The sequence below is a fragment of the Hyperolius riggenbachi genome, chromosome 7 (genome assembly GCF_040937935.1).
Source record: "Hyperolius riggenbachi isolate aHypRig1 chromosome 7, aHypRig1.pri, whole genome shotgun sequence".
In the NCBI taxonomy this organism is placed as follows: Eukaryota; Metazoa; Chordata; class Amphibia; order Anura; family Hyperoliidae; genus Hyperolius; species Hyperolius riggenbachi.
In genome coordinates, this window is record NC_090652.1 from 215,009,388 (window position 1) to 215,034,165 (window position 24,778).

Here is a 24,778-nt window from a genome sequence, read left to right on the forward strand (position 1 = left end):
GGCCAATAGAAAGCGTATAATACGCTTTGTTAGGTAAACAAAGCGTATTATACACGCTGCCTCCTCCCTGGTGGTCACAGCACTCGATCGACCACCAGAGAGGAAGGCAGCACTGTGAGTGACAACACACACACACACTGATCCTGCCCCCCCTGCACACTGATCGCCCACAGCACCCATCAGACCCCCCCTGCCCACCCCCTGACAGCACTGTTTGCACCCAATCACCCCCCTAATCACCTATCAATCACCCCCTGTCGCTATCTGTCAACGCTATCTTTTAGATCAGGTCCTAAACTGCCCCCTGGGGGCACCTGATCACCCCCCCACACACCCTCAGATCCTTTCCAACCCCCCCCCCCCCTGTGTACTGTATACAGCTATTCTCCCCTGTAATCACCTGTCAATCACCTGTCAATCACCCGTCAATCACCCATCGATCACCCCCTGTCATCACCTGCCACCCATCAGATTAGACCCTAACCTGCCCCTTGCGGGCATCTGATCACCCACCCACACGCTCAGATCACCCACAGACCCACCCTCAGAATGCCTCCCAAGTGCATTGTTTACATCAATTCTCTCCTCTAAACACCTACTGATCACCCATCAATCACCCCCTGTCACTACCCCCCCCCCCCCCCCCGCCAGTGCATTACTTGCGTATATTCTCCCCTGTAATTACCTACTGATCACCTATCAATCACCCCGTCACCACCTGTCACTGCGGGCTCCTGATCACCCTTCCCCTGCCCTTAGATCTCCCTCTGATCACTCCACCCTGCCCTAGATCACCCCCCTGCCATTGTGTACAACTAATCTCCTGTCTGTAACGCTTGATTGTGCTTTGATTGGCTCCAATTGTCTCAATTGCCCTGTGACTGACTTAGATTGTCCCGTGATTGGTTTTTGATTGTCCTGTGATTGGTTTTTTGATTGTCCTGTGATCGGCTTCGATTGTCCCGTGATTGGCTTTGATTGTCCCGTGATTGGCTTCGATTGTCCCGTGATTGTTTTTTGATTGTCCCGTGATTGGTTTTCGATTGTCCCGTAATTGGTTTTCGATTGTCCCGTGATTGGTTTTCGATTGTCCCGTGATTGGTTTCCGATTGTCTCGTGATTGGCTTCGATTGCCCCGTGATTGGCTTTGATTGCGCTGATTGGCTGTGATTGCCCTCTAATCACTCTTATTGGCTCTAATTGTGTTGTAATTGCCTTGATTGCCCTCTGATTGTCTGTGATTGTTTCTGATTTCCCCCATTGCTGTCTGACTGCCCCCTGATCAACCCCCCCCGGTCACTATCCTAGTGATCTAAAAACAGTGTTTTTAGTATCACTAGTGTTAACAGTTAGGCCAGTTAGCTAGGTCCCTGTGTTAGTGTCAGTTAGCGCTCAGCCAACCGCACCACAGTCACTAATTAGTCGCTGATTAGCGTCATCACTGTCGCTAATCAGCATTGGTAATATATAGTATCTGTAAGTGATCATTACTGATCGCACACAGATCTATATTGGGGTCACTAGGATCCACTAAAAACGCAGTGTTTGCCGATCAGGCCTGATCGTTCGCCTGCACTTGCGTTCAGCCCGCCCCACCGCAGTGACAGGATTTTTTTTCTGATTACTGCAAAAAACACTGTACAATAGCTGTGGCACTGTAAAGATCAGTTTTGATTTTTTTTTTCAAAACTCAGAGGAATACCCCCTAGATTTAACAGCCCACCATGGCAAGAAAGGGGTATTCCGATGATGAGGTGTACAGGTACATGGCCCAGTTGGATGAGGACAATTGGGACGTCTCATCCGACAAATCTTCTGGGTCAGAGTACGAACCTGTGGACAGCAGTGGCTCGCTGACCGATAGCGATAACGAGGTTGAGGTCCCGGCTAGAGCCAGGCGTACCACACCCCATGTCACTGAACCGCAGGTGGCGCAGGATCTGACTCAAGGGCAGCAGAGTGGTGCTAGCGCTGGTCTGAGGTTTCATGGTGAGGCATACACCAGCAGCGCAGCATCTCCTGGACCTAGCACCAGTACTTCCGTAGACCCTGGTGAAGTGGTGAGCACCAGAATGGAAGTTGAAACTGGTTCGGTGGCACTAAGACCCGAGTCGCAGCCACCAAGAAAACGGGCCCGTACTCCCCATAGTCTTCCAGAGGTGCTGGCAAATCCCTATTGGCAATCCCCTGGTTCTGCCGCACCAGTACTGCCCCCTTTCACCGCCCAGTCTGGAGTCCAGGTGGAGACAGATAATCTAGGAACGGCCCTAGACTTTTTTCATCTGTTCTTCACTGAGGATCTCTACGACTTAATTGTGGTTGAGACCAACCGTTATGCCACACAATACATCACCGACAACCCGGATAAGTACTATGCCCAGGCTTACCGGTGGAAACCACTCCAAGTTTCCGAACTTAAAACTTTTTTAGGCCTTCTCCTTAACATGGGTCTAGTCAAATTGAATGTATTGCGGTCTTATTGGTCTACGCGCCCATATCAACTATATATATACTATATATCAACTGCCCATGTTCTCTGCTGTCATGTCCAGGACACGATTTGAGATGATCCTGCGCTTCCTGCACTTCAATGACAACACAACCTGTCATTGAAGTGACCACCCTGCTTATGACTGGCTCCACAAAATTCGGCCCCTCATAGACCACGTCATCAAAATTTGCAGATGCTTATACCCCTGAACAGCACATCTGTGTAGACGAGTCCCTCATACATTTTACCGGGCGCCTTGGCATCAAACAGTACATCCCAAGCAAGAGCGCCCGGTATGGGGTGAAACTGTATAAGCTCTGTGAAAGGGCCACAGGCTATACTTATGGTTTTAGGGTCTATGAGGGAAAAGACTCAAAATTGGAGCCGGTTGGATGACTACCTGGGGAGCAGTGGCAAGACTGTGTGGGACTTGGTGTCACCTTTGTTCCAGGAGGGGTGTCATCTTTATGTGGACAACTTCTACACAAGTGTGGCCCTCTATCAGCATTTAAAGATAGAAGGGATCCGCTGTTGTGGCACCGTGTGGCCTAGTTGCCGGGGCTTCCCCCAACGGCTCGTTAGTACCCGGCTTGCACGGGGGGAGAGGGCTGCCTTGTGTACAGATGACCTGCTCGCGGTGAAATGGAAGGACAAGAGGGACGTTTACCTTCTGTCCACCATTCACACAGACACCACAGTCCAAATTCAACGGGCAACTGAGGTCACTGAAAAACCCCTCGCCATCCACGACTATAATGCTTACATGGGAGGGGTGGACTTCAATGACCAGATGTTAGGGCCCTATTTAGTTTCCCACAAAACCAGACGCTGGTATAAAAAAGTGTCTGTTTATCTAATTCAATTGGGTATTTACAACAGCTTTGTTCTCTACAGTAAGGCTGGGAGAACTGGAACGTTCCTTAAATTCCAGGAAGACATCGTTATGGAACTCCTGTATCCAGGAGGTGCCGTGGCCCGACCCCAAAATGCAGTTAGCCGGCTGCATGAAAGGCACTACGCCTTTCCCATTCTGAGTACCCCAAATCAACGCACCCCAAGAAAACGTTGTCGTGTCTGCAGCAGGGCTGGAACAAGGCGTGACACCTCTGTTTACTGTCCCATGTGTCCTAACCAGCCTGGCCTATGCCTAGGGGAGTGTTTCCAGAGGTATCATGAGCAGATTTTAGAGAGTAGGGAACTCCAGACATAGCAGTAGGCACACAAGGGTCTCTGTGCTATTTCACACTGGCGTGATGCGTTAGAGAAAATTGCCTAGCGAAAGTCACACTTGTGGTCCCCCCCCCGGAAGTGCTTGACTTAACACTAGTGCATGCCTACGTTACTGTGTGGCTTCTGCGGCAATTTGGGTTGGCCCAGAAGTCATGTTAGTCTACGGCGATGCAGTTACTTACTAGTGTCATTTTCCACTAACTTGTGACAAAAAATAAAATCTTCTATGAACTCACCATACACCTAACGGAATACCTTGGGGTGTCTTCTATCTAAAATGGGGTCACTTGTGGGGTTCCTATACTGCCCTGACATGTTAGGAGCCCTAAACCGTGAGGAGTAGTCTAAGAATCAAATGCCTCAAAATGACCTTTGAAATCCTAAAGGTACTCATAGGACTTTGGGCCCCTTAGCGTGCCTAGGTTGCAAAAAAGTGTCACATATGTGGTATCGTCGTACTCAGGAGAAGTAGTATAATGTGTTTTGGGGTGTATTTTTACACATATCCATGCTGGGTGGGAGAAATATCTCTGTAAATCACAATTTTTTTATTTTTTTTACACACAATTGTCCATTTACAGAGATATTTCTCCCACCCAGCATGGGTATGTGTAAAAATACACTACAAAACAAATTATACTACTTCTCCTGAGTACGGCGATACCTCATGTGTGGCACTTTTTTGCACCCTAACTGCGCTAAGGGGCCCAAAGTCCTATAAGTATCTTTAAGATTTCACAGGTCATTTTGCGACATTTGGTTTCAAGACTACTCCTCACGGTTCAGGGCCCCTAAAATCCCAGGGCAGTATAGGAACCCCACAAGTGACCCCATTTTAGAAAGAAGACACCCCAAGGTATTCAGTTAGGAGTATGGTGAGTTCATAGAAGATTTTATTTTTTGTCACAAGTTAGCGGAAAATGACATTTCCGCTAACTTGTGACAAAAAAAAAATCTTCTATGAACTCACCATACTCCTAAAGGAATACCTTGGGGTGTCTTCTTTCTAAAATGGGGTCACTTGTGGGGTTCCTATACTGCCCTGGGATTTTAGGGGCCCTGAACCGTGAGGAGTAGTCTTGAACCCAAATGTCGCAAAATGACCTGTGAAATCCTAAAAATACTCATTGGACTTTGGGCCCCTTAGCGCAGTTAGGGTGCAAAAAAGTGCCACACATGTGGTATCGCCGTACTCAGGAGAAGTAGTATAATGTGTTTTGGGGTGTATTTTTAAACATACCCATGCTGGGTGGGAGAAATATCTCTGTAAATCACAATTTTTTTTATTTTTTTATACACAATTGTCCATTTACAGAGATAAGGGGCCCAAAGTCCAATGAGTACCTTTAGGATTTCACAGGTCATTTTGCGACATTTGGTTTCAAGACTACTCCTCACGGTTTAGGGCCCCTAAAATGCCAGGGCAGTATAGGAACCCCACAAGTGACCCCATTTTAGAAAGAAGACACCCCAAGGTATTCAGTTAGGAGTATGGTGAGTTCATAGAAGATTTTATTTTTGTCACAAATTAGCGGAAATTGATTTTTATTGTTTTTTTTTCACAAAGTGTCATTTTCCGCTAACGTGTGACAAAAAATTAAATCTTCCACGAACTCACCATACTCCTAACGGAATACCTTGGGGTGTCTTCTTTCTAAAATGGGGTCACTTGTGGGGTTCCTATACTGTCCTGGCATTTTAGGGGCCCTAAACCGTGAGGAGTAGTCTTGAAATCAAATGACCTTTGAAATCCTAAAGGTACTTATAGGACTTTGGGCCCCTTAGCGCAGTTAGGGTGCAAAAAAGTGCCACACATGTAGTATCACTGTACTCGGGAGAAGTAGTATAATGTGTTTTGGGTTGTATTTTTACACATACCCATGCTGGGTGGGAGAAATATCTCTGTAAATGGACAATTGTGTGTAAAAAAAATCAAAAAAATCTCATTTACAGAGATATTTCTCCCACCCAGCATGGGTATGTGTAAAAATACACCCCAAAACGCATTATACTACGTCTCCTGAGTATGGCGATACCACATGTGTGACACTTTTTTGCAGCTTAGGTGCGCTAAGGGGCCCAAAATCCTATGAGCACCTTTAGGCTTTACAGGGGTGCTTACAATTTAGCACCCCCCAAAATGCCAGGACAGTAAACACACCCCGCAAATGACACCATTTTGGAAAGTAGACATTGCAAAGTATTCAGAGAGGGGCATGGTAAGTCTATGGCAGATTTCTTTTTTGTTTGTCACAGAAATGGAAACTTTTTTCCATTTTTTTTGTCACAAAGTGTCATTTTCCGCTAACTCATGACAAAAAATAATATCTTCTATGAACTCACTATGCCTCTCAGTGAATACTTTGGCATATCTATTTTCCAAAATGGGATCATTTGTGGGGTATTTATACTATCCTGGAATTTTAGCACCTCACGAAACCTGACAGGTGCTCAGAAAAGTCAGAGATGCTTCGAAATGGGAAAATTCACTTTTTGCACCATAGTTTGTAAACGCTATAACTTTTACCCAAACCAATAAATATAGGCTGAATGGGTTTTTTTTTATCAAAAACATGTTTGTCCACTATTTTCGTGCTGCATGTATACAGAAATTTTTCTTTATTTGAAAAATGTCAGCACATACTGTAAAGTTAAAAAAATCATTTTTTTGACAAAATTCATGTCGTTTTTGATGAATACAATAAACACTAAAAATCACAGCAGCAATCAAATAGCACCAAAAGAAAGCTGTATTAGGGACAAGAAAAGGAGGTAAAATTAATTTAGATGGTAGGTTGTATGACCGAGCAATAAACCGTTAAAACTGCAGTGGTCTGAATGGAAAAAAAGTGTCTGGTCCTTAAGGGGTTTTATGACTGCAGTCCTTAAGTGGTTAAGCACATCAACCATACCCTAAGACTAGCTTCCTAGTTTTCCAAATTCAGATATTCTGAATTTGTTCTGAACCTGAGAAGTTCAGATCTGTAGGATGCTGGGGACCAGGCCTGCAATCACTGATGGGTGGCTTGCAATAGCCACCCCTCCTCTCTTGTTTAGTATGGAGTGAGAGAGCGACATCACGCACACACTGCCTTTGATGACTCACGATGGGCACCGACCCCAGACCCCTATCACCGCTACCAGATGACTGCTTCCACGTGCTTATGACTCGGATGCGGCTGGAGCGATCGCAAGCCTTGTCCCCGGCGTAAGAGGGACAAAGTCCTCTTTGGCTTATCCTTCTAGACGGCCACCATACATCAGGTGAGACCTGTCCTGGCTAGGAGGACGGCTGCCAGCTTTTATTTTTGACACTCAGAGCGCTCTATTATTTTATTTAACAGTGTTCCAGGGGATATCTTTAGAGTTGCCTGACTCCAGGATTGGCTGATCGCATCATAGGGGGATTTTTCCTCACTCCCCACATTGCTGCAGATCTGTAGGATGAACACCTATTATAGCTGGACATGCCAGGAGAGGCATGCTGTATAATATAATGCTGAGGATACTTAGTCAGTGATGTAGTGCACATCCCATTATAGCTCTTTGGACACACATCACTGTGCAGTGAGTATTCCTGCTCCCTCAGTGTATGCTGACTTTCTTCAATATTTTTTTTCACTATTAATTGTTTTGTTTCTTACATTTACTCTGTGCTTTTTTAAATGTTCTTGTTTTTTGTTGAAGTATGCATGAGCAGTCAGTCCACCTCTTTTTCGTATTGGAATGCTCCATTCACTTATTGAGAGCCTGTGCCCAATAACACAGCTGAGTCTGCTTCTGTGCACTTTTCACCATCTGTAACATTGATGTGTTGCTGAAAAGAGGCCACAACTGCGTTAGTGTGCTCATGCCCTATGTATTGCAAACTGGGGGCCACTGTCATCCTCCATGTACCTTTTTTATATATCTGACACTCAGGGCCATATTTTTACTTTCCAGTTCCAAGTCACCAAACGCTCTCCCCGCACTCACTTAGTAGCATTCTGTCCAACACTCTGACTAGTCAGGGTCAGGGAATGCCTGTTTTAGTGACTCATGAATACGTGTGTATGTTTTCTCTCCGAAAAATGATGAACGATTGTTTTTCCTGTCAGAGCAGTGAGCTCCTAATGCCTGGTACACACCATGCAATTTCCCATCAGATAGATGGGTTGAACCGATTTTCCGATCGCTTCTATCAATAAAACAATCAGAAATCAGATTGCTGAGAGAAATAATTGTTTCCACCGGTCTATCTCATGGGAAATTGCATGGTGTGTACCAGGCATGAAGTAACAGAGCAGCGTTCATCTCCCTCTGTGCTCTCCTGTAATCAGAGACCTGTTGCTTAGCTATCAAAAGGCAACATTTATTTTACTGATTGATTCTTTTTTTTTACTGTTTGCCAACATGGTACAAATACCATACTGCTACCTTTAAAATGAGCCATCAAGGGGCTAAGATTTAGCTTAGAAGGGACTGCCATAAATTTCTCTAGGGGGAACAAAAAACGTACCTCTTTCTGTAAGATTTACAGTCCAGGGAGGTAGAGAGAAGAAGGAATGGCTCAAATCATTAACAGAGTCTGACCAGCTATATACTGTTAAGCTCAGCTTGAGTTGTAAAGTGGAGCTGATAATGCCGTTAAAATGTTTACCTTACCGGATCAGAAATTTTGTCCACAGCCAAAATTACACATTGCCCAGCAAACACATGGTGAACCAGGTTTCTCTACAACCCTGGCACTATACTAAAGCTTGTATAGTCCAATCCTGGATCATCAGGAGATAGTACTATCTCATTGCACAGGAAGTAAGGAAAATGCACGGAGCTCTGGAATTCAGGCTTTGTGTGCAGTAAAGCAGGGCAGCTTCTGAGCATGAGAAATTATTTCTGTTGACACGCAGCCTCCTATCTCTCTCCAAGTCCTGCCGCTCTTCTATCCTACTGCTTTTTCAGTGCCATAGGCCATGGCCTTTGTGGCCTTTCTAGAAATCCAGCCCTGCTGACACCTGTTACATCTTGATACTTTTGGACCTGTCACACTGCTTGATGTCAAGATTGGTGATCAGGTTTACTTTCTCCAGTTTACTTCAACATATCTGTTTCCGTTTCTTCCACTTTTTGTAGTTCTGATTACAGGTAGTAATAGACTTTTTGCATTTTAATAATTTGCATATATTGTTTTCCCTTGTGTGTTTTCAATGGATATTTATACTGCCTTTCCTTGAGAGATGGGTCCTTGCGTGACCACAAAACATTGGAAGTTGCAATAAAACAAATGCATTGATTAAGAATGATTCTATTTGTACTTGCTGGATTATTGTCTTCAGAATACCTTTTAAGGATATGTGACTGCTACAATTTTGTTCATTTTGCACAGCTCTCTTTTTAGGATATAAGTGAAGTTTATTTGGTTTTATATGGTGTCTAAAAACATTGTGTGCTTTATGGGAGCCCCCTTTCATGTCTTAATTACTACCAATGTTTGTCTAGACAGACAGATAGGCTTAACTGTCAGTAGTAAGAACATTTGTACATAAAAAATTGCATGAATGTTATCACTTTCTATTACTAATATCACATTTGTACCAACTAATGTTCTGTTTCAGGAGGCCTCCGAGTAAGGTTCTCATTTTAAAAATTCCAAGTGATTTCTTACCTGGGTTTTATGGGTGTTGACAAGAGAAGGAGCAGCAGCCACCATGGAGCTACTGCGAGGCCGTGGCATTGGTAGATCCTCGGGCTCAGGTGACTTCTCTGGCTTCTCCTCCAGCATGTGTCTAAGCCGATATAAATAGTACATAAGCGCCCACTGTGTTCCCTCCTCCGACCAATAGGGTTGTAGCAGACATCTTAGTACTGCCACATCAAAGTAAGTGGCATATCGAGATTTTTGGCAGGGTGGAATTACTAGAGATGGCCTAAAAATGACAATGAAGTAAGAAAATCATTATTTAAAGAAGAGCTCATCGTTAGATGCTTGTAAAGGATAAGATGCAAATGTTCTTACCTTAGAGGCAGAGGAGGTCCTCTCTCCTGTGAAGCTTGGGAAGTAGTGCAACCATCAAAAGAGTTGGCTCTCTGACAGCTGGAGACAGTAGGCCGGTGCAATATGGAGTCTGCCTGCACCACTTCAGACACCACTTCAAATCCTTGCTACAGTAACAATAGGTTACATATTGGCTAAGTTAAAGTATATAGAATATATTGAAATACATAATGTAATATCTAGGTGTTAGATAATAGTTACTGTGGTATAGAATTATGAGTGTAGGATATAGTAATCCCTCAAAATTACCTGTGTGGTTCCAGCATCCTGCTTTGAAGAATCCACCACTAGGTTCTGACTGTTGCATGGAGAACTTCGTTTTGCTGAAACATAGACAGTTTAAACAAAAAAAGGATACATGATGATCATTTGTATTTATTAGTGATAGTCAATAAGAGGCTAATAGTTCTAAGTTGATGAAAATGTTACTATAATTTTATACAAATGTATTCAGCTTGAAAATGGACCACATAAAAGCAGCATTGGTTGCATTTGATTGGTTCATTTTAAAGCTGCATACATTTGCAGAAAATTATCATCATATCGGAATGATTAGCATGTTGGCCATCCCTAGTTCTCATCATAGAGAACATATGCAAATGAGAAAACTTGACCATGTACTTCGACAGATCTTAAATTAGGCTCTTCACTTGCGCATAATTCAGTATGATAAACGAGATACTAATTTTTGCAGATGCAAATCTGGTTGCAATTAGCATACACACTGAAGCTATCATACTACATTGAACAATCAAATGCTGCTGTAGTCAATTTTGATTGGTCCAGAATTCTGCACACAAACTGTTACTAAATTTGCATCTGCTTGGAAAAATTAGAATTTCATTGACTATCTCAATCTATAAGGGGCAGATTTGTCAAATCCAGTGCACGGTAACTTGGACTGTGCAAAAATGGTGCAGATTTTCAGAAGAAACGTTAATGAACTATTGTAGCAATCATATGCATTATTTTACTTTTATATTATTTTTGGACTCTGAAGATTGTATTGCATACAGGAGTGGTGAATTATTTTGTTCTTTGGGCATTTGTAGTGATGGCACATATGGAGATTGTTTGACACTATTATACCAGAGCTTCAAGAAGATATACATGCCAGTAGCCACAACTTTGACCAAGGTACCTGTCACAATGTTACGTATAGGCTTAACCAGAGCTGTGAAGGCTGGAACCTCAGGGTGCCTATGTTCCCACATCGGCTGCCAGATACAAAGACCACTAGCCAAGCGAAAAGTCAAGTCTGATTCCTTAAAAAGAAGACCCTGTTAGGTAAATCTTAGTAATACATAAAGGAATATTTGTTAATATTTTACAGCAAACAGTTCCGAGTAAATAAAATTATTAATGTGTTTGTTGGTCTATAAATTACTCACTTTAATTCTGTGGACTAGAGGAGCAAAAAGGAAAACAAAGAGCTCCACGGTGGCCATAGAATTCTGCAAGAACTTCCGCCGATTGTTCTCATCCTCATCATTAGCATTACTATGCCTGGACTGTCCTGGGGAGCCTTGATTTTCCTGATGGATGAAAGCACCACTCCCACCTCCCCAGCTGGAACTCCGATCACTGCCAAATCTGTCATTACTGCAGTCCTGAGGGGCTTCTAGCAGCATCCAGTGGAGAGTATGAAGTAGCTTAGTTTCTGCAACACCAAGCTTATCCTGGTGGCCTAAGTAGAAATGTAAAATAGCATTAGGAGCGCACAGAAACATCTGAGATATACAACTTGTGGACAAAAAAGGGATCTGTGATCAAGTAGAGTTCTCAAACTGTTGGCAAGTAGACTATTTCAACTATTAAAGTCACGTCATGCAGACAAATAACATAAAGTCTGGAGATGTCTGACTTACACCAACCTAGTTTATTTCGGTTAGACAGCAGGGTCGCTGTGCAATGTAGAACATGTGGAAGTGCCGCTTGGACCAGTTCCCATCTGGAGATGCTCTGGATTGCTTCGGACAGGGCAGGAGAGAGGCCATGCAACTTGTTCTCCACCAAAACTCTTTCAAAAGACTAATGTGTAGAGACAATGATAAAAAGATATAAACATTAACACTGTATTATCCAGAACAGTAAAGATGACTATACATAATGCATAGACATACGTCCAGCTGTTAAATTTGCAGTAGACATGGTACTTTAGTCTGCACACAAGCACCAATGGCTGGCTTACCATCTCCAGACAAACAAATAGACTTTACAGTGCAATGTCGGAAGAAAAAGTACAATGTATGCATAAACCTGGCCTACAAGTCCTGTTTCAGATCACAGATGTTGGCTGTAGTGGCAGTAATGCAGCAGTGAATGGGGCTTTCAAATTCACCAGTGGGCAATGATTTCACAGACATGTAGCAGCATCCCGATATTCGGCCAAGGGAACCTATTTTAGTAAATCTGAGAAAACATACTTTGAGGCAGATGATTGGACAAAACAGTTCTCTACCGTCCGGGGGGACGAATGGGTGTGGTGTTAAATATTAATTGGATTAGGCAATTGCTCCCATCGCCTAATTTAAGAACTTGCCAGAAATTATTGCTGATGAGTTTGTTTATAAGATATGGCCCAATGTGTGTTAAGCTACAAACGTTATGCAGTGCATGTTAACAGTGCAAAATGTACTGTATATGTCCACTATGTGGAAGTGGGGATACAAGGATACAATTAGCCAATTTTATATTTTCCTGCAATTTAGGTTTAAAAATTAATTGCATTAATTGATATACCGTAACCTCAGGGCTAGCATTATACAATGAGCCACACATTTCCCTTAAAGTTGCATGCAGTAATGTAATGCATATTATGTACATAAACAGTCACTGATACATCCTATTAATCATGTCATTACATTAAAAGTTGCATCATACATACCACACAAGATGCTTCGTACTGCTTGCCGAGCTTTGGTCTCAGAAATGCGCTGTAACAGAAATATTTACGGGTTCATTCTGACTACTGATAGCACAATGTATAACAATAGAACTTATAAATTAGTAAGTGGCTGGGCTCTTTTCCTATCTGTAAAAGTCAGCCACAGTGGCATAACTAAGGAGGTTGGGGCCCCAGTGTGAGTTTTCCATGGGGCCTCAAGAACTCTTTTGATGTAGAGCCTCAAAATTTACCAAGGACAATTTCAGTGTCAGATAGGTACACTCAGAGTAAGAAAACAGCTTGTTAAGGATTACTACTATTCAAGGCATGTACAGAGGTGTTCATTACCAGCATAGCACCAAAGGAAAGCTAATAAGTTAAATTCAGGAGGGCCCCTAGTGGGCCCCTCTGGTCAAGGGGCCCCAGTGTGGTTGCAACCTCTGCATCCCCTTTTGCTACACCACTGGTCATCCTGCATATGAGAGTGCAGAGGATTTGATTAATTCAGCTTTTCTAAAAATCTCACTTAGAAAAGCAAAAGCAAGTACAATAAAACCTTGGACCGTGAGCAAGTGCTTTGCAAGGCAAGCAAAAACTTTTATGAAATTTTGACTTGATGTGCAAGCAACTTCTTGATATGCAAGCACGGAAAGTATGCATTTCCCTTTGACACTGCAGGATTGTACTTAAAGTGGACCCAAATTAAAAATACAAGATTTCAGAAATAAAATCTATTTTCTAAATTATAATAATACATAGCAGCCTTTTTTCAGCTGCATGATGACAAATATAAAATATTTTACATTTAATGGAGGAACCCCTCCCTTCCTTTCATATTGCCGGGACAGAAACCGGCAGACTGGTGGAGTAGCAGGGGTCTGGCAAATGAGGAATTGCTAATGGCTGCCTCCTGTATAACCCTAGTTATGAAAAGAGAAGGGTGAAAAGCATGCACTGAAATGCTGATAGGCTTGAAGGAGTGTTTATTTATCTTTGTATGTGTCAGAGTGATGCATCTAAATATTTTGAATTAAAAACAATGTTTGGTTTGGCTCCGCTTTAAAGAGACTCTGTATTAAGAAAAAAGTCCCCTGGGGGATACTTACCTTGGGAGGGGGAAGCTTCTGGATCCTAACAAGGCTTCCCCCCATCCTCCGGTGTCTCGACAATCTCCTACTGCAGCCCCCTAAAGTGCGGCGCTGTAAATATTTACCTCTGCGATCCAGCGCAGGCTCTACTTTTGGGTTAAGGTGGAAATAGCTGAACCTGATCGATACGCTCTACTGTGCAGACATTACTGAGCGGATACTATCAGGCTCGGCTATTTTCGTCTAGCCCAAACGAAGAACCGCGCCTGCGCTGGATCCTGGAAAGGTAAATAGTTGGGGGAGGATTGCAGGAGGATTTGAGGGAGCCAGCGCTAGATTCCCCTTCCCGAGGTAAGTACCCCCAGGGGACTTTTTTTTAATACAGAGTGTCTTTAATCTGAATGTAGGGACTGTATAAAGTCACATTTCCATGAAATCCTCAAAAGTAGACAAAGGCAACTGTTATTGGATAAGTTCCTTGTTAAAGTCATTTTTACTTTATACAGTACAGTACTTTGTATTACGTATTTCTCTATATATGTTTGTAGAAAGAATCATCTAAGTTTCTATTAATTCTTATGGGAAATTTTGCTTTAATATAAGAATGCTTTGAATTACATGCATGTTTCCAGAATGAAATATGCTTGCAAACTCAGGTACCACTGTAATTTGTTGTCACTGAACATGACTATGGGGGGAAGAGCAGAATTTAAGTACACAGTGTGCATATACTCTAATTACAAGCTGTATAAACTTGAATGCTAATTAGATGTCAGCATATCAGGTGATGTGTATCTGCGTAAAGAGTAAAGGTATGGCCTAAGGAGATGAACACGCTATATCAAGGTGTGCATAATTATTAGGCAGCCTCTTTTACTCACATAAAATGGGAGAAAAAAAAAAAGATATAACAAACTCTAAAAGGTCAAAAATTGTCTCTCAGAGGGATGAGTACTCCCCGCACGAAAAGTGTTGAGAAAAAAAGAAAAAAAATCAACAGCCAAAGTTTTGAAAAGAATCAAAAGTGAAGTTACCAGGAACCCATTATTCTCAACTGCTGTCGTATTCTAGAACTCCAACCTATCTGTATTGCTCAGAAGTACAATGTGTAGTAGTCAGAGACATGGCCAAGTTAAGAAAGGATGACACCGGACCACCACTGGACAAGATAGATAAGTTGAAACATCAAGACTAGGCCTGGCGTAATATGTTGGAGCTTTATAAATACAATAAATAAATAAATAGGCCAAGAAATATCTCAAACAGATATGTCATAGGCTTAATGGACTGATGGGATACAAGTGACTCATGATGGACCAGACTGATAGGCCTGTGGTTGATCAGCAAAGGGCACAGAGCTCCACTGAGACTCAGACGTCAATAAGGTGAATGTGGGGTTCTAGCATAATCTTCTACTATTAAAGATGAGCTAGGTGGACCTTTTTGAGTTAAACTCTCAAACCTCCTGCCATTTTTTAGAAGACACTTTTTCAAGCAGTGGTAAAGGATAAATTCTGCATCTTTTAACCATTTAATGACATTGTAACATATTAAAACGTCATGCTTTAGCCTATTAATGGCAACATGCCTTTTTAATATGTCGCGCGTTCCCGCCGCCGCTCCGCACATGTGCGCGCCACTACCGCCGCTATTACCGTCGGGATCCCTTGCTAACTGATTGGGGAAGAGGACCGAGCGGTCCTCTACCCAATCGCACTGCCTGAAGTAAATGGACGTGACCGCGAACAGCGGCCACCTCCATTCATAAAACAGGAAACTATTACAGTTCAATAAAGTGTACTAAAAAAAAAGTGAACACTAGCGCCACGTTGTGGCCAAAATTACACATTCAAACACATATATATATACAAGTGCATACACATTATTAATAAAAATTAATAAAATTACACTTCCAACCTTCCCCCCACCCAAAAAAAACTTTTGTAAAAAAAATCAGCTTAGGGACTCAGCTTTTTTAATCTATATTTTATGAGGGGAAATTTATTTAATTTTAATTTATTACATAGGGGGCTTGTGATTATGGCCAGAACAAAAAAAAACAAAACAGAAAAATAACACCTATATTTCAAAATAATATATTGTTGCCATACATTGTGATCAGGACATAATTTAAATGGTTTAATAATCGGGACAACTGGGCAAATAAAATGTATTGGTTTTATCCAAAGGAGAATGTTTAATTTTAAAACTATAATGGCTGAAAACTAATATTTAATAATGATTTGTTTCCATTATTTTTGTATTTTTCCCATTAAAACGCATTTAGAATAAAAAAATTCTTAGCAAAATGTACTACCCACAGAAAGCCTAATTGGTGGCGAAAAAAACAAGGTATAGATCATTTTCTTGTGATAAGTTGTAATAAAGTTATTAGGGAATAAAAGGGAGGAGCGCTGACAGGTGAAAATTGCTCTGGTCTGTTAGGGTAAAAACCCTTGGGGGTAAACTGGTTAATAAACTCATGATTCGTGTACAGGTCAACTCTTCATTGTATGCAATGAAGAATAGTGATGGCCTGAATAGTTCGCTGGCGGACAGTTCCCAGTAAACGTCAGCTGTTTGCCGTGCGCATTTAATGCAAGCTTTTTTTGTCAAAAGTTTAGATTCACATTTTTAACATTAAGTCTTAAAGAGACACTGAAGCGAAAAAAAAATTATGATATTATGATTTGTACGTGTAGTACAGCTAAGAAATAAAACATTAAGATCAGATACATCAGTCTAATTGTTTCCAGTACAGGAAGAGTTGAAAAACTCCAGTTGTTATCTATATGCAAACAAGCCATTAAGCTCTCAGACTAAGTTAGTCGTGGAGAGGGCTGTTAGCTGACTTTTATTATCTCAACTGTTCCTGGATTATTTACTTTTCCTCTGCCAGAGGAGATGTCATTACTTCACAGACTGCTCAGAAAGACTCATTTTGAATGCTGAGTGTTGTGTAATCTGCACATATTATAGAATAATGCAATGTTAGAAAAAACACTATATACCTGAAAATAAAAGTATGAGAATATTTTCTTTGCTGCTAATCTTCTAGTAAATATTCATAGTACACAACCAATTCATTATATCATATTTTTTTTTCGCTTCAGTGTCTCTTTAAGTAGAGCAACTTTCTTGCTCTGCCCACTATGCTGCCCCCACCCATTTAGCAGTTCTCTGTCATGGGAAGGGGGGGTGCTAGGGTTCCTGTACTGAATGCAGAGCAGCAGCAGAGTATTATACATTACTTGCCTCTGGCAGCGGGAGGGTCCTGCTCACTACTCTTCATTGTAAAATTGCCATACAGCCAATCACTATGTGGCTTCTGTAGGCGCATGGTGATTGGCTGTACGTTGCTTGTACACTGAAGAGGAGTGAAAGGGACCATCTTGCTGCCAGACACAGGTAATGTATAAAGCTCCATAGCTGTTCTGCATTAAGTACAAGAGCGGGCCCCCTGGCCCCCACGAAGGCAGGGGTCGCAAGGGCTATTGCTATGTCGCTGGTCTGCGCCATCCAGGTAAAATAAGCTCTTTGTTGAAATGTAGACATGTTAAGAACAGCATTAGTGCAGTCTACTTTTTAAAGAGCTAATTTTACTTGGATGGTGCAGACCTTTACACATCTACTTAACATGCTGCCCTGCTAGCCACCAGGAGGTCAGAGCGCATCATCACTGCTGTGCTCCTTCATGCACATTCATTATACAACATGCTAGTTAAAAATCAAATTTCAACAGCAACTGGTCTGAGTGTATTAAGTGATAAAGATGCTAATCCTGCACTCAAAACTTTCAAAACTTTTTCTGCTGTTATGATTTGGAGTTATCACATACTTAAGGAGCATTGGCCCTTTAGTAGTCGTGCCAAAGAATTGCATGCTGGAGGTTCTTTTTATCTATGAACTATTCCTCCTTATCCCTTTATTTCCCTGTCAGCTGCTTATCTGAAACCTAATCCCCTCCTCACTTGTGTTTACAAGCAAGGCTGAGGCGACTCAGCGATTGGAGGAGACAAGAAAAAAAGTAAAGGGCAGAAATTACATCACGCGTTAGCCTTAAAGAGAATCTGTATTGTTAAAATCGCACAAAAGTAAACATACCAGTGCGTTAGGGGACATCTCCTATTCCCCTCTGTCACAATTTCGCCGCTCCCCGCCACATTTAAAGTGGTTAAAAACTGTTTTAAAAAGTTTGTTTATAAACAAACAAAATGGCCACCAAAACAGGAAGTAGGTTGATGTACAGTATGTCCACACATAGAAAAATACATCCATACACAAGCAGGCTGTATACACCCTTCCTTTTGCATCTCAAGAGATCATTTGTGTGTTTCTTTCCCCCATGCACTGAAGTTTCAGGCTGCTCTTTTCTTCCTGCAAACAGCTTTGCCCTTGTCTGTAATTCTTCAGTATGTGAAAGCCCAGCCAGCTCAGAGGACGATTTATCCAGCTTGTAAAAGATAAGAGAGAAGCTGCTCTAATCCTAAATAACACACAGGCAGTGTGCAGAGAGGGGCCAGGAAGGGGGAGTTCATAGCAGAACCACAACACTGAAGAACTTGGCAGCCTTCCAGACACAGGCGGACAAGTCTGACAGGGGAAAGATACATTGATTTATTACAGAGACAGTGATAGTATAAAGTGCTGCAGTCAGCCAGAACACATTAGAATAGCTTTTGGAACTTGTAGGATGATAAAAAACAGGATGCAATTTTTGTTACGGAGTGTAACGATTGTGGAACCTTCTCCGTGATCAGCGCACAACGCGTGCGCTGACACGGCGGAAATCCTCCACAAGCGTATATTTGTAGGCACCCAGCAAAAGGTGCTACGCACCTGTAGAGGGAAATTCCTGTCGGCAGATGGCGCTGGGGAGTGCAGAGGAACCAATCCTCTGTACCTCCACAAGTGCCAGACAGGAATTGTACGAAGCGCAGAACGCAATCGCAAGAGAGGCGATTGCGAATGAGATTGAGCAAAGGGACAGGTTGTATGTGTGTGCGCCAATCCAGTCGCCACCCCGCGACCGCGCACACACAACAGCAGATATGAAATAGGAACGCGATCGCGAGAGGTGCGATCGCCAGACGTGACACAAGGCAGATCAGAATAGAATACGAGGGTAGCAAAGGCACAGCAAATAATACAATAAGGAGATACGGAAAATAACAAACGCTAGCTAACCGCGAACACCGCACTCATTCGCAACAGTGCACGCGGTTATGCGCGATCTCCACGTGATAAGCACAATAGAGACAAGCACGCCTAACTAACCATTAACAGACAAACATGAAACAGAGGACGCGAGCGCTTGCTTAACGGTTACCTCACCGAGCCTCCAGCAAGCGTAGCGGACAAGACAGACACACGAAAACAGGGACAATCGAGAGATAGGATCCTACAGCACTAGCGAAAAGTGGCTAGCGCGATCCAGGTACAGAGTAGCAGAACAGAAGGATCCCCAGCGCTAGCGAAAAGTAGCTAGCGCGATCCCAGAAGGCAGAACAGAAGGATCCCCAGCGCTAGCGCAAAGTAGCTAGCGCGATCCCAGAAGACAGAACAGAAGGATCCCCAGTGCTAGCAAAAAGTAGCTAGCGCGATCCCAGGAGACAGAACAGAAGAGATAGCTGGTAGCAACCGCTGCACCAGCTATACTCCAAGAACAGAGATCAGAACCATTTCCTGTCGACCACCTTTGGGACAGGACAATGGCAACAGGCAAGACAAGACAGAACAGGCAATACAGATAATACAACCTGACACGGCTAGAAGGGGAGCCTAAAGCAACCCCCAGGAATTAACTATACTAGATAGCAATGGCTGACACTCCAGCAGTGTCCATCAGGAACAGACCATGGAAGGGAAATGACCAGCAAAGCCTTCTGGGAAACATAAAGCTCTTATAGTGCCAGTCATCAAAGAAGGCAGGTAGGGGATTTGCATAACGAATGTATGCAAATTCCCCAGCAAGAGAACAGACCAGAAACTTGCAATGGAAAGACAGGTCTCTGTTCCAGAGACCTGCAGCCCACAGACTAGAGGAATGGACAAACAGCTGTCTGCCTGTGCAGCCAGCTGAGCGGATCATCACATGGAGTCTCTTTAACTGTGGGCAAAAGACATGGCCCCCACCAGGAACAGAATTCTCATCATTTACTATATAACATTCACTGAAATCAAAACATGGACAGTATAATACATGTGTTATGTAAGTAGATCATGTATTTATTTACTTATATATGTGGTTTTTCCCCCTGGCATAGTATGGCTGATCCTACTGCTTTAAAGCAGAGGAGCAGCACTTGAGAATGACTTCCATGAGAAGCCGAGTGCTGCTTTAATATATGTCTCAACTATCTGCATATTCTGTGCCGTTTGATCTCTTACACACACACCAGTCAATAACATTAGCTGCTACACACAAACAGCATACAGTACCTCTTTCATTTTAGGTTCATTTATTCTTCAAAATGTGATTCAGTTAGAAATGACATGCAGATGCTGAGGAAGCTCCTATGATATATATTACACAATATCTCCCAAGTCATTTTATAATATGGCCTATTGCTTGCTCTAGATCAGGTATTATCTATCATATGGACATGGCTGACTCCTTTCAATATACAGTGCCCAATCTGCATCACCACTTGTTGGTTATTTCTTGCACAGCATTTCTGTGGCTGTTTTTACAACAGAACTGCAATGTTACCTAATCACAATACTGAATTCTACAGAACATGAACTGAAATTCAGCTTCCCTACATGACCCATTGTTAAGAAAATGGCAGCTAAGATTAAATTAGTTTCCTTTCCAGGTTGACATTGGACAGAAATAGACAGTTATGTAAGCTGCAGTGTATATAACACCCCCTAAATGTGAGGAATCTGCAGAGGGTGTTTCAACCTGTTAGCTATTTCATTGAATAGTGAAAATGCAAGTATTTATGTCACATCAAAAGATAACATTAGCAACAGCTAGTGATCACGATCGTCTGATAAAATAATGGCTGTGCAAATGAAGTTGCTCTATTTTGCTGTAATTAAAAATAGACGAGATTCAGAGAAGTCTTGGCCCCTGCTTGATTTAGTGAGCCTTGCAAAAGCAGTGTTTGCTGTACATGAAAAATGAAAATGATATACAGTATATAAATACATAAATAAATAGAAAGATGCATATAGATGATAGATAGCTCGATCGATGGATAGATAAATAGATAGATAGATAGATAGATAGATAGATAGATAGATAGATAGATAGATAGATAGATAGATAGATACTCATCTATGGACACAATTTGTACACGAGCATGGTCACCATAGAATACAGCAGGGAGACAGCAATATGGAGCAGTGTGCAGCAGCAGCAGGCTGAGCGTACATATGGAGTATTCTAATCAAATTAATTTAGGTGAAAACCTGTGGTCACATATATGACACGACAAGAGCAGTGATGTACCTGGTCTGCCGCCATAGGAAGATCTGAATGGGCAGCGGGATGCCCCGCAGTCTCTCCTGATCTGGGCCCTCGGAACTCTTCCTCTTCACCATGATGGAAGGCAGCGGCTAGCAGCCTGCTTTGCGCTGCCCGTCTCCTGCTGGGGAAGATGTCCGCTCCTGTGATTTTCCTGCTTTCAGCACCTCCCCTTGTGGACAGCGCCTTGTCTCTAGCGGCACGGCGCAGAACTGCAGCCTGAGCTACGCTGCTTGTTGCTGCAGCCATACCTCATTCACACAAGCGATTTGCCTTTCCGAAGTTTATGGAAATTTGCTTTGATATTGGTGCACCAGACATACGGAAAGAATGAGTAAACACCATGGAAGTGTGCACGGAATACAACCCGCACGCAGGAGAGATGAACAAAGATATGTACATGACTCTGAATGTATTATCATTATTTTTATGTAGCAACATCTTCCGTAGCGCTGTAAATAGTACAAATAGTAATAGTAGAAAACATAAAATAATAATGAGCATAGAGACATGAATAGTTCAATAGCTGTGCAATAAAGACATTATAATTTAGGTGTAGTTTGAAAACATCACCTATACCGTTATATATTTAATTTGAAACAGGAAACGCTACAGGGAAGTCCCTGCTGCCCTGACAATCTAGGGGTGGTAGCTGTGGAAACACTAGGGAAGCAGACAAAAGGGTTAGTGGATGAGGCAGTGAGCCTCAAATTTGAGCTACAACAAGTTATGAGCTTGCTTGAATAGGTGTGTTTTGTATGTTTAAACATTTCCAGACTTTGAACATGATGGACAGGCTGTTGGAGAGGGTTCCAAAGGACAGGTGACACAGGTGAGAAATCCTGGATGCAAGGATGAGAGGTGACCAAGCTGGAGGAGAAGATGGTCTCATGGGAGGAGTGAATGTTCCTGGAGGGATGATATATGGTTATTGATAAAGAAAAATATGTGAGGAGGATAGCTTATGTTATGTAGAGCTTTGTATGATAGTGTTAGGAGTTTGAACTGGATCCTTTGGGTGATTGGCAGCCTATGGAGGGATTGTCAGAGAGGGGTGACATCCAGTGGTGCTCGGATGTCCCAATCCACTAATTCGGCAACCACGGCCGTTGCCAAAAAAATTTCGCCTCCGGCATCATTGGATCCGGATTTCGATACGCGTCCACGGCACGACGCGGATTTTCGCCCATGAATGACGCAATCACGACCGGATCCACGGCCGGATCCGGATTTTCTTTTAACGTTAATAGCAAAGCCCCCATACATGCTACAATCCCTCAAATTGCAGGATTATCAAGGTGATAAGGGGCTACAACTTAAAAAAAAATCCAAAAATATTTTGTTGTTGTTGAGAAAATGGATTTTAAAATGTGAAATCAACATTTTAAATGGGGCTATTAATTGGTAAGAAGTGGTTTTAAACAGGGAAATACAGGTTAAGCAATCACAGAGATGAAGGTGAGTTCCAATGGCACTTGGCGGTGATGGTGCCACTGGAGGAGGATGAGTGGCCGACGCCAAAAAGGCCCAGAGAGGTTTTTGTAATTTGTTGGGGTTTTTTTTGCAGCGATTAGCAATGACATAACAGCAGAGTTGTCAGTGGACCTGGGCAGTGTAAATGCAGACTTTAGTAGCGACTGAGTCAGGAGGTCCAAACGGCTGGTCAGTGCGGCAGTACAGAAGGACCATGGCAACTCACTGGTAATACCACAGTGTAATAGTCCTGCCCCAAAAATTAGATGCTAAAAAACTGCGTCCGGTGACCCGGGCAGAGTGAACGCAGAGTAGTACTAGTAGCCCCTGAGTCAGGAGGACAAAGCGGCCGGTCAGTTCAGCAGCACAGAAGGACCATGGCAACTCGCTGGTAGTAGTACCACAGTGTAATAGTGCTGCCCCAAAAATTAGATGCGTCCAGTGACCCGGGCAGAGTGAACGCAGAGTAGTACTAGTAGGGTTGATCGAACACCCAGATATCCGGGTCGGCTCGGCCGAACATGGTCCAGATGTTCGGCATATTCGGCCAAACACCGCGCCTAATGTAAGTCAATGGGGACCCGAGCAAGCCTGGAAATGACTTGCAAAATTAGGGAACTTCTGCAAAATGGGTTGGAAATAGTGGGGGGGCATTTTACACATATATCTTAGGCTCAGAATAAAAGCAGGGACTCATGTTTGCAGAGCAGTGCGCCAATTATACTTGACTGCCAATAAAACACATAAAACTCCCAAACAAAGGCATACGTGTATGGGGAAAAACTGCACGCTTAAAGGAAACTAGAGAGGAATAATTAAAAGTTATTTATACATACCTGGGGCTTCCCGCAGCTGCAGAAACCCTAATCTCTCCCATGCCGCCTCAGCTTCCTCCGTTCGCCGGTGCGGGTCCCGTCCTTCCAGGGGGCGTGGCCAGCCTACGCCAGTGAAGTGCGCTGTTTGCGTATCTCTCCAGCAGCCGCTGGGGAGGTATGCAAGGAGCGCACTTCAGCTACGATCGACTGGCCAGTCGGGCTGAAGTGACGGGACCCCCACGGCAAACGGAGGAAGCTGAGGACCGCAGCGTGGGAGCGATTAGGCTTCTGCAGCTGCGGGAAGCCCCAGGTATGTATAAATAACTTTTAATTATTCCTCTCTGGTTCTCTTTAAGGCCAATGCAGTTTATCGCCATGCATTGATAAATATAATAGAAATGAGATATTCCTGAAACGCTGTTCTAGTACCAATGGGACCGGCAACGCTAACCCAGCACACAGGATGGAAGTGGAGGTACAGGAGAACAAGGCGACGCTTTCTGACACATGAACCCAGGCCTTGCATGAGCAGGGATGCTCGAATGTACCCAAATTCGATTCAAGTGCATTTGAATTCGGATCCGAGTCAAATTCGGGTTCGGCCGTGATCACGACAACCAGTAGAATTCGAATCGAATTCTAATTCGGACCGTGATCGATACTTGAATTCAGGTTTCGAATTCATGATCACGAATTCGGATGGCCTTATGGCTAATTTTTTTTTTTTTAATGGGAAATCACTATTAAATAGGTGTAATTAAAAAAAAAAAAAAGATGGAAAACTTTTTTCCTGCATTTCTTGTTTATTCTTCTTCACCTTCTACTTTTTCTTCTCTCCATCTTTGGCGAGATTGCTCTTCCTCACTCAGTGATGTCAGGTAATGTCTGACTGCCTTATCAACTTTCCATGGTACTTTCTCTCCCATAGTTAAAGCTTACATTTATTTTTTTTTAATTGCTTTTTCTGCTGGCTCTACAGTACCTTCAATGAAAATGTTAGGGAGGGCAAGTCTGGCATCCATTCAGCTGTGCATTAAACTTTCTTTGGTACTTTCTCAGTACCATGGTGTCCATGGTGGGTAACACACAGGCCGGGAAATCCTGCTTCGATTCCGTTCTGGAGTTGAAACCTAAGAAACGGCTACCACAAGGAAGGCAGCAGGCACGGCAGGGAATACACTTGTCCTGACTGTGAAAGTAAAAGAAAGAATCGACCATGACTTTTTCGAGGCCTTGCTGTAAAGGACGAGCTGCTGAGATCTACAGCTTAGGTGGGGGAATTTGTC

The 24,778-nt window shown here is 42.9% G+C and overlaps 1 protein-coding gene across 22 annotated transcripts in view; it reads right to left on the minus strand.

Annotated features, from left to right (window-relative positions):
• Positions 1 to 21,336, minus strand: part of UNC80 (unc-80 homolog, NALCN channel complex subunit) — a 261,092-nt gene extending 239,756 nt beyond the window's left edge. For 18 of the 22 annotated variants that reach the window (XM_068245197.1, XM_068245185.1, XM_068245179.1 and 15 more), the window contains exons 1-8: positions 21,190 to 21,336; positions 12,643 to 12,691; positions 11,624 to 11,786; positions 11,147 to 11,442; positions 10,897 to 11,020; positions 10,005 to 10,078; positions 9,717 to 9,862; positions 9,366 to 9,627 (exon numbers count right to left, since the gene is read on the minus strand). In XM_068245197.1, coding sequence (XP_068101298.1) covers positions 9,366 to 9,627; positions 9,717 to 9,862; positions 10,005 to 10,078; positions 10,897 to 11,020; positions 11,147 to 11,442; positions 11,624 to 11,786; positions 12,643 to 12,691; positions 21,190 to 21,281 — 1,206 coding nt within the window. In that variant the 5' untranslated portion in view covers positions 21,282 to 21,336. The remainder of the gene's footprint in view (positions 1 to 9,365; positions 9,628 to 9,716; positions 9,863 to 10,004; positions 10,079 to 10,896; positions 11,021 to 11,146; positions 11,443 to 11,623; positions 11,787 to 12,642; positions 12,692 to 21,189) is intronic. The other 4 variants (XM_068245196.1, XM_068245188.1, XM_068245180.1 and 1 more) reach the window with 1 other exon arrangement.
• Positions 21,337 to 24,778: the final 3,442 nt, after the last annotated feature.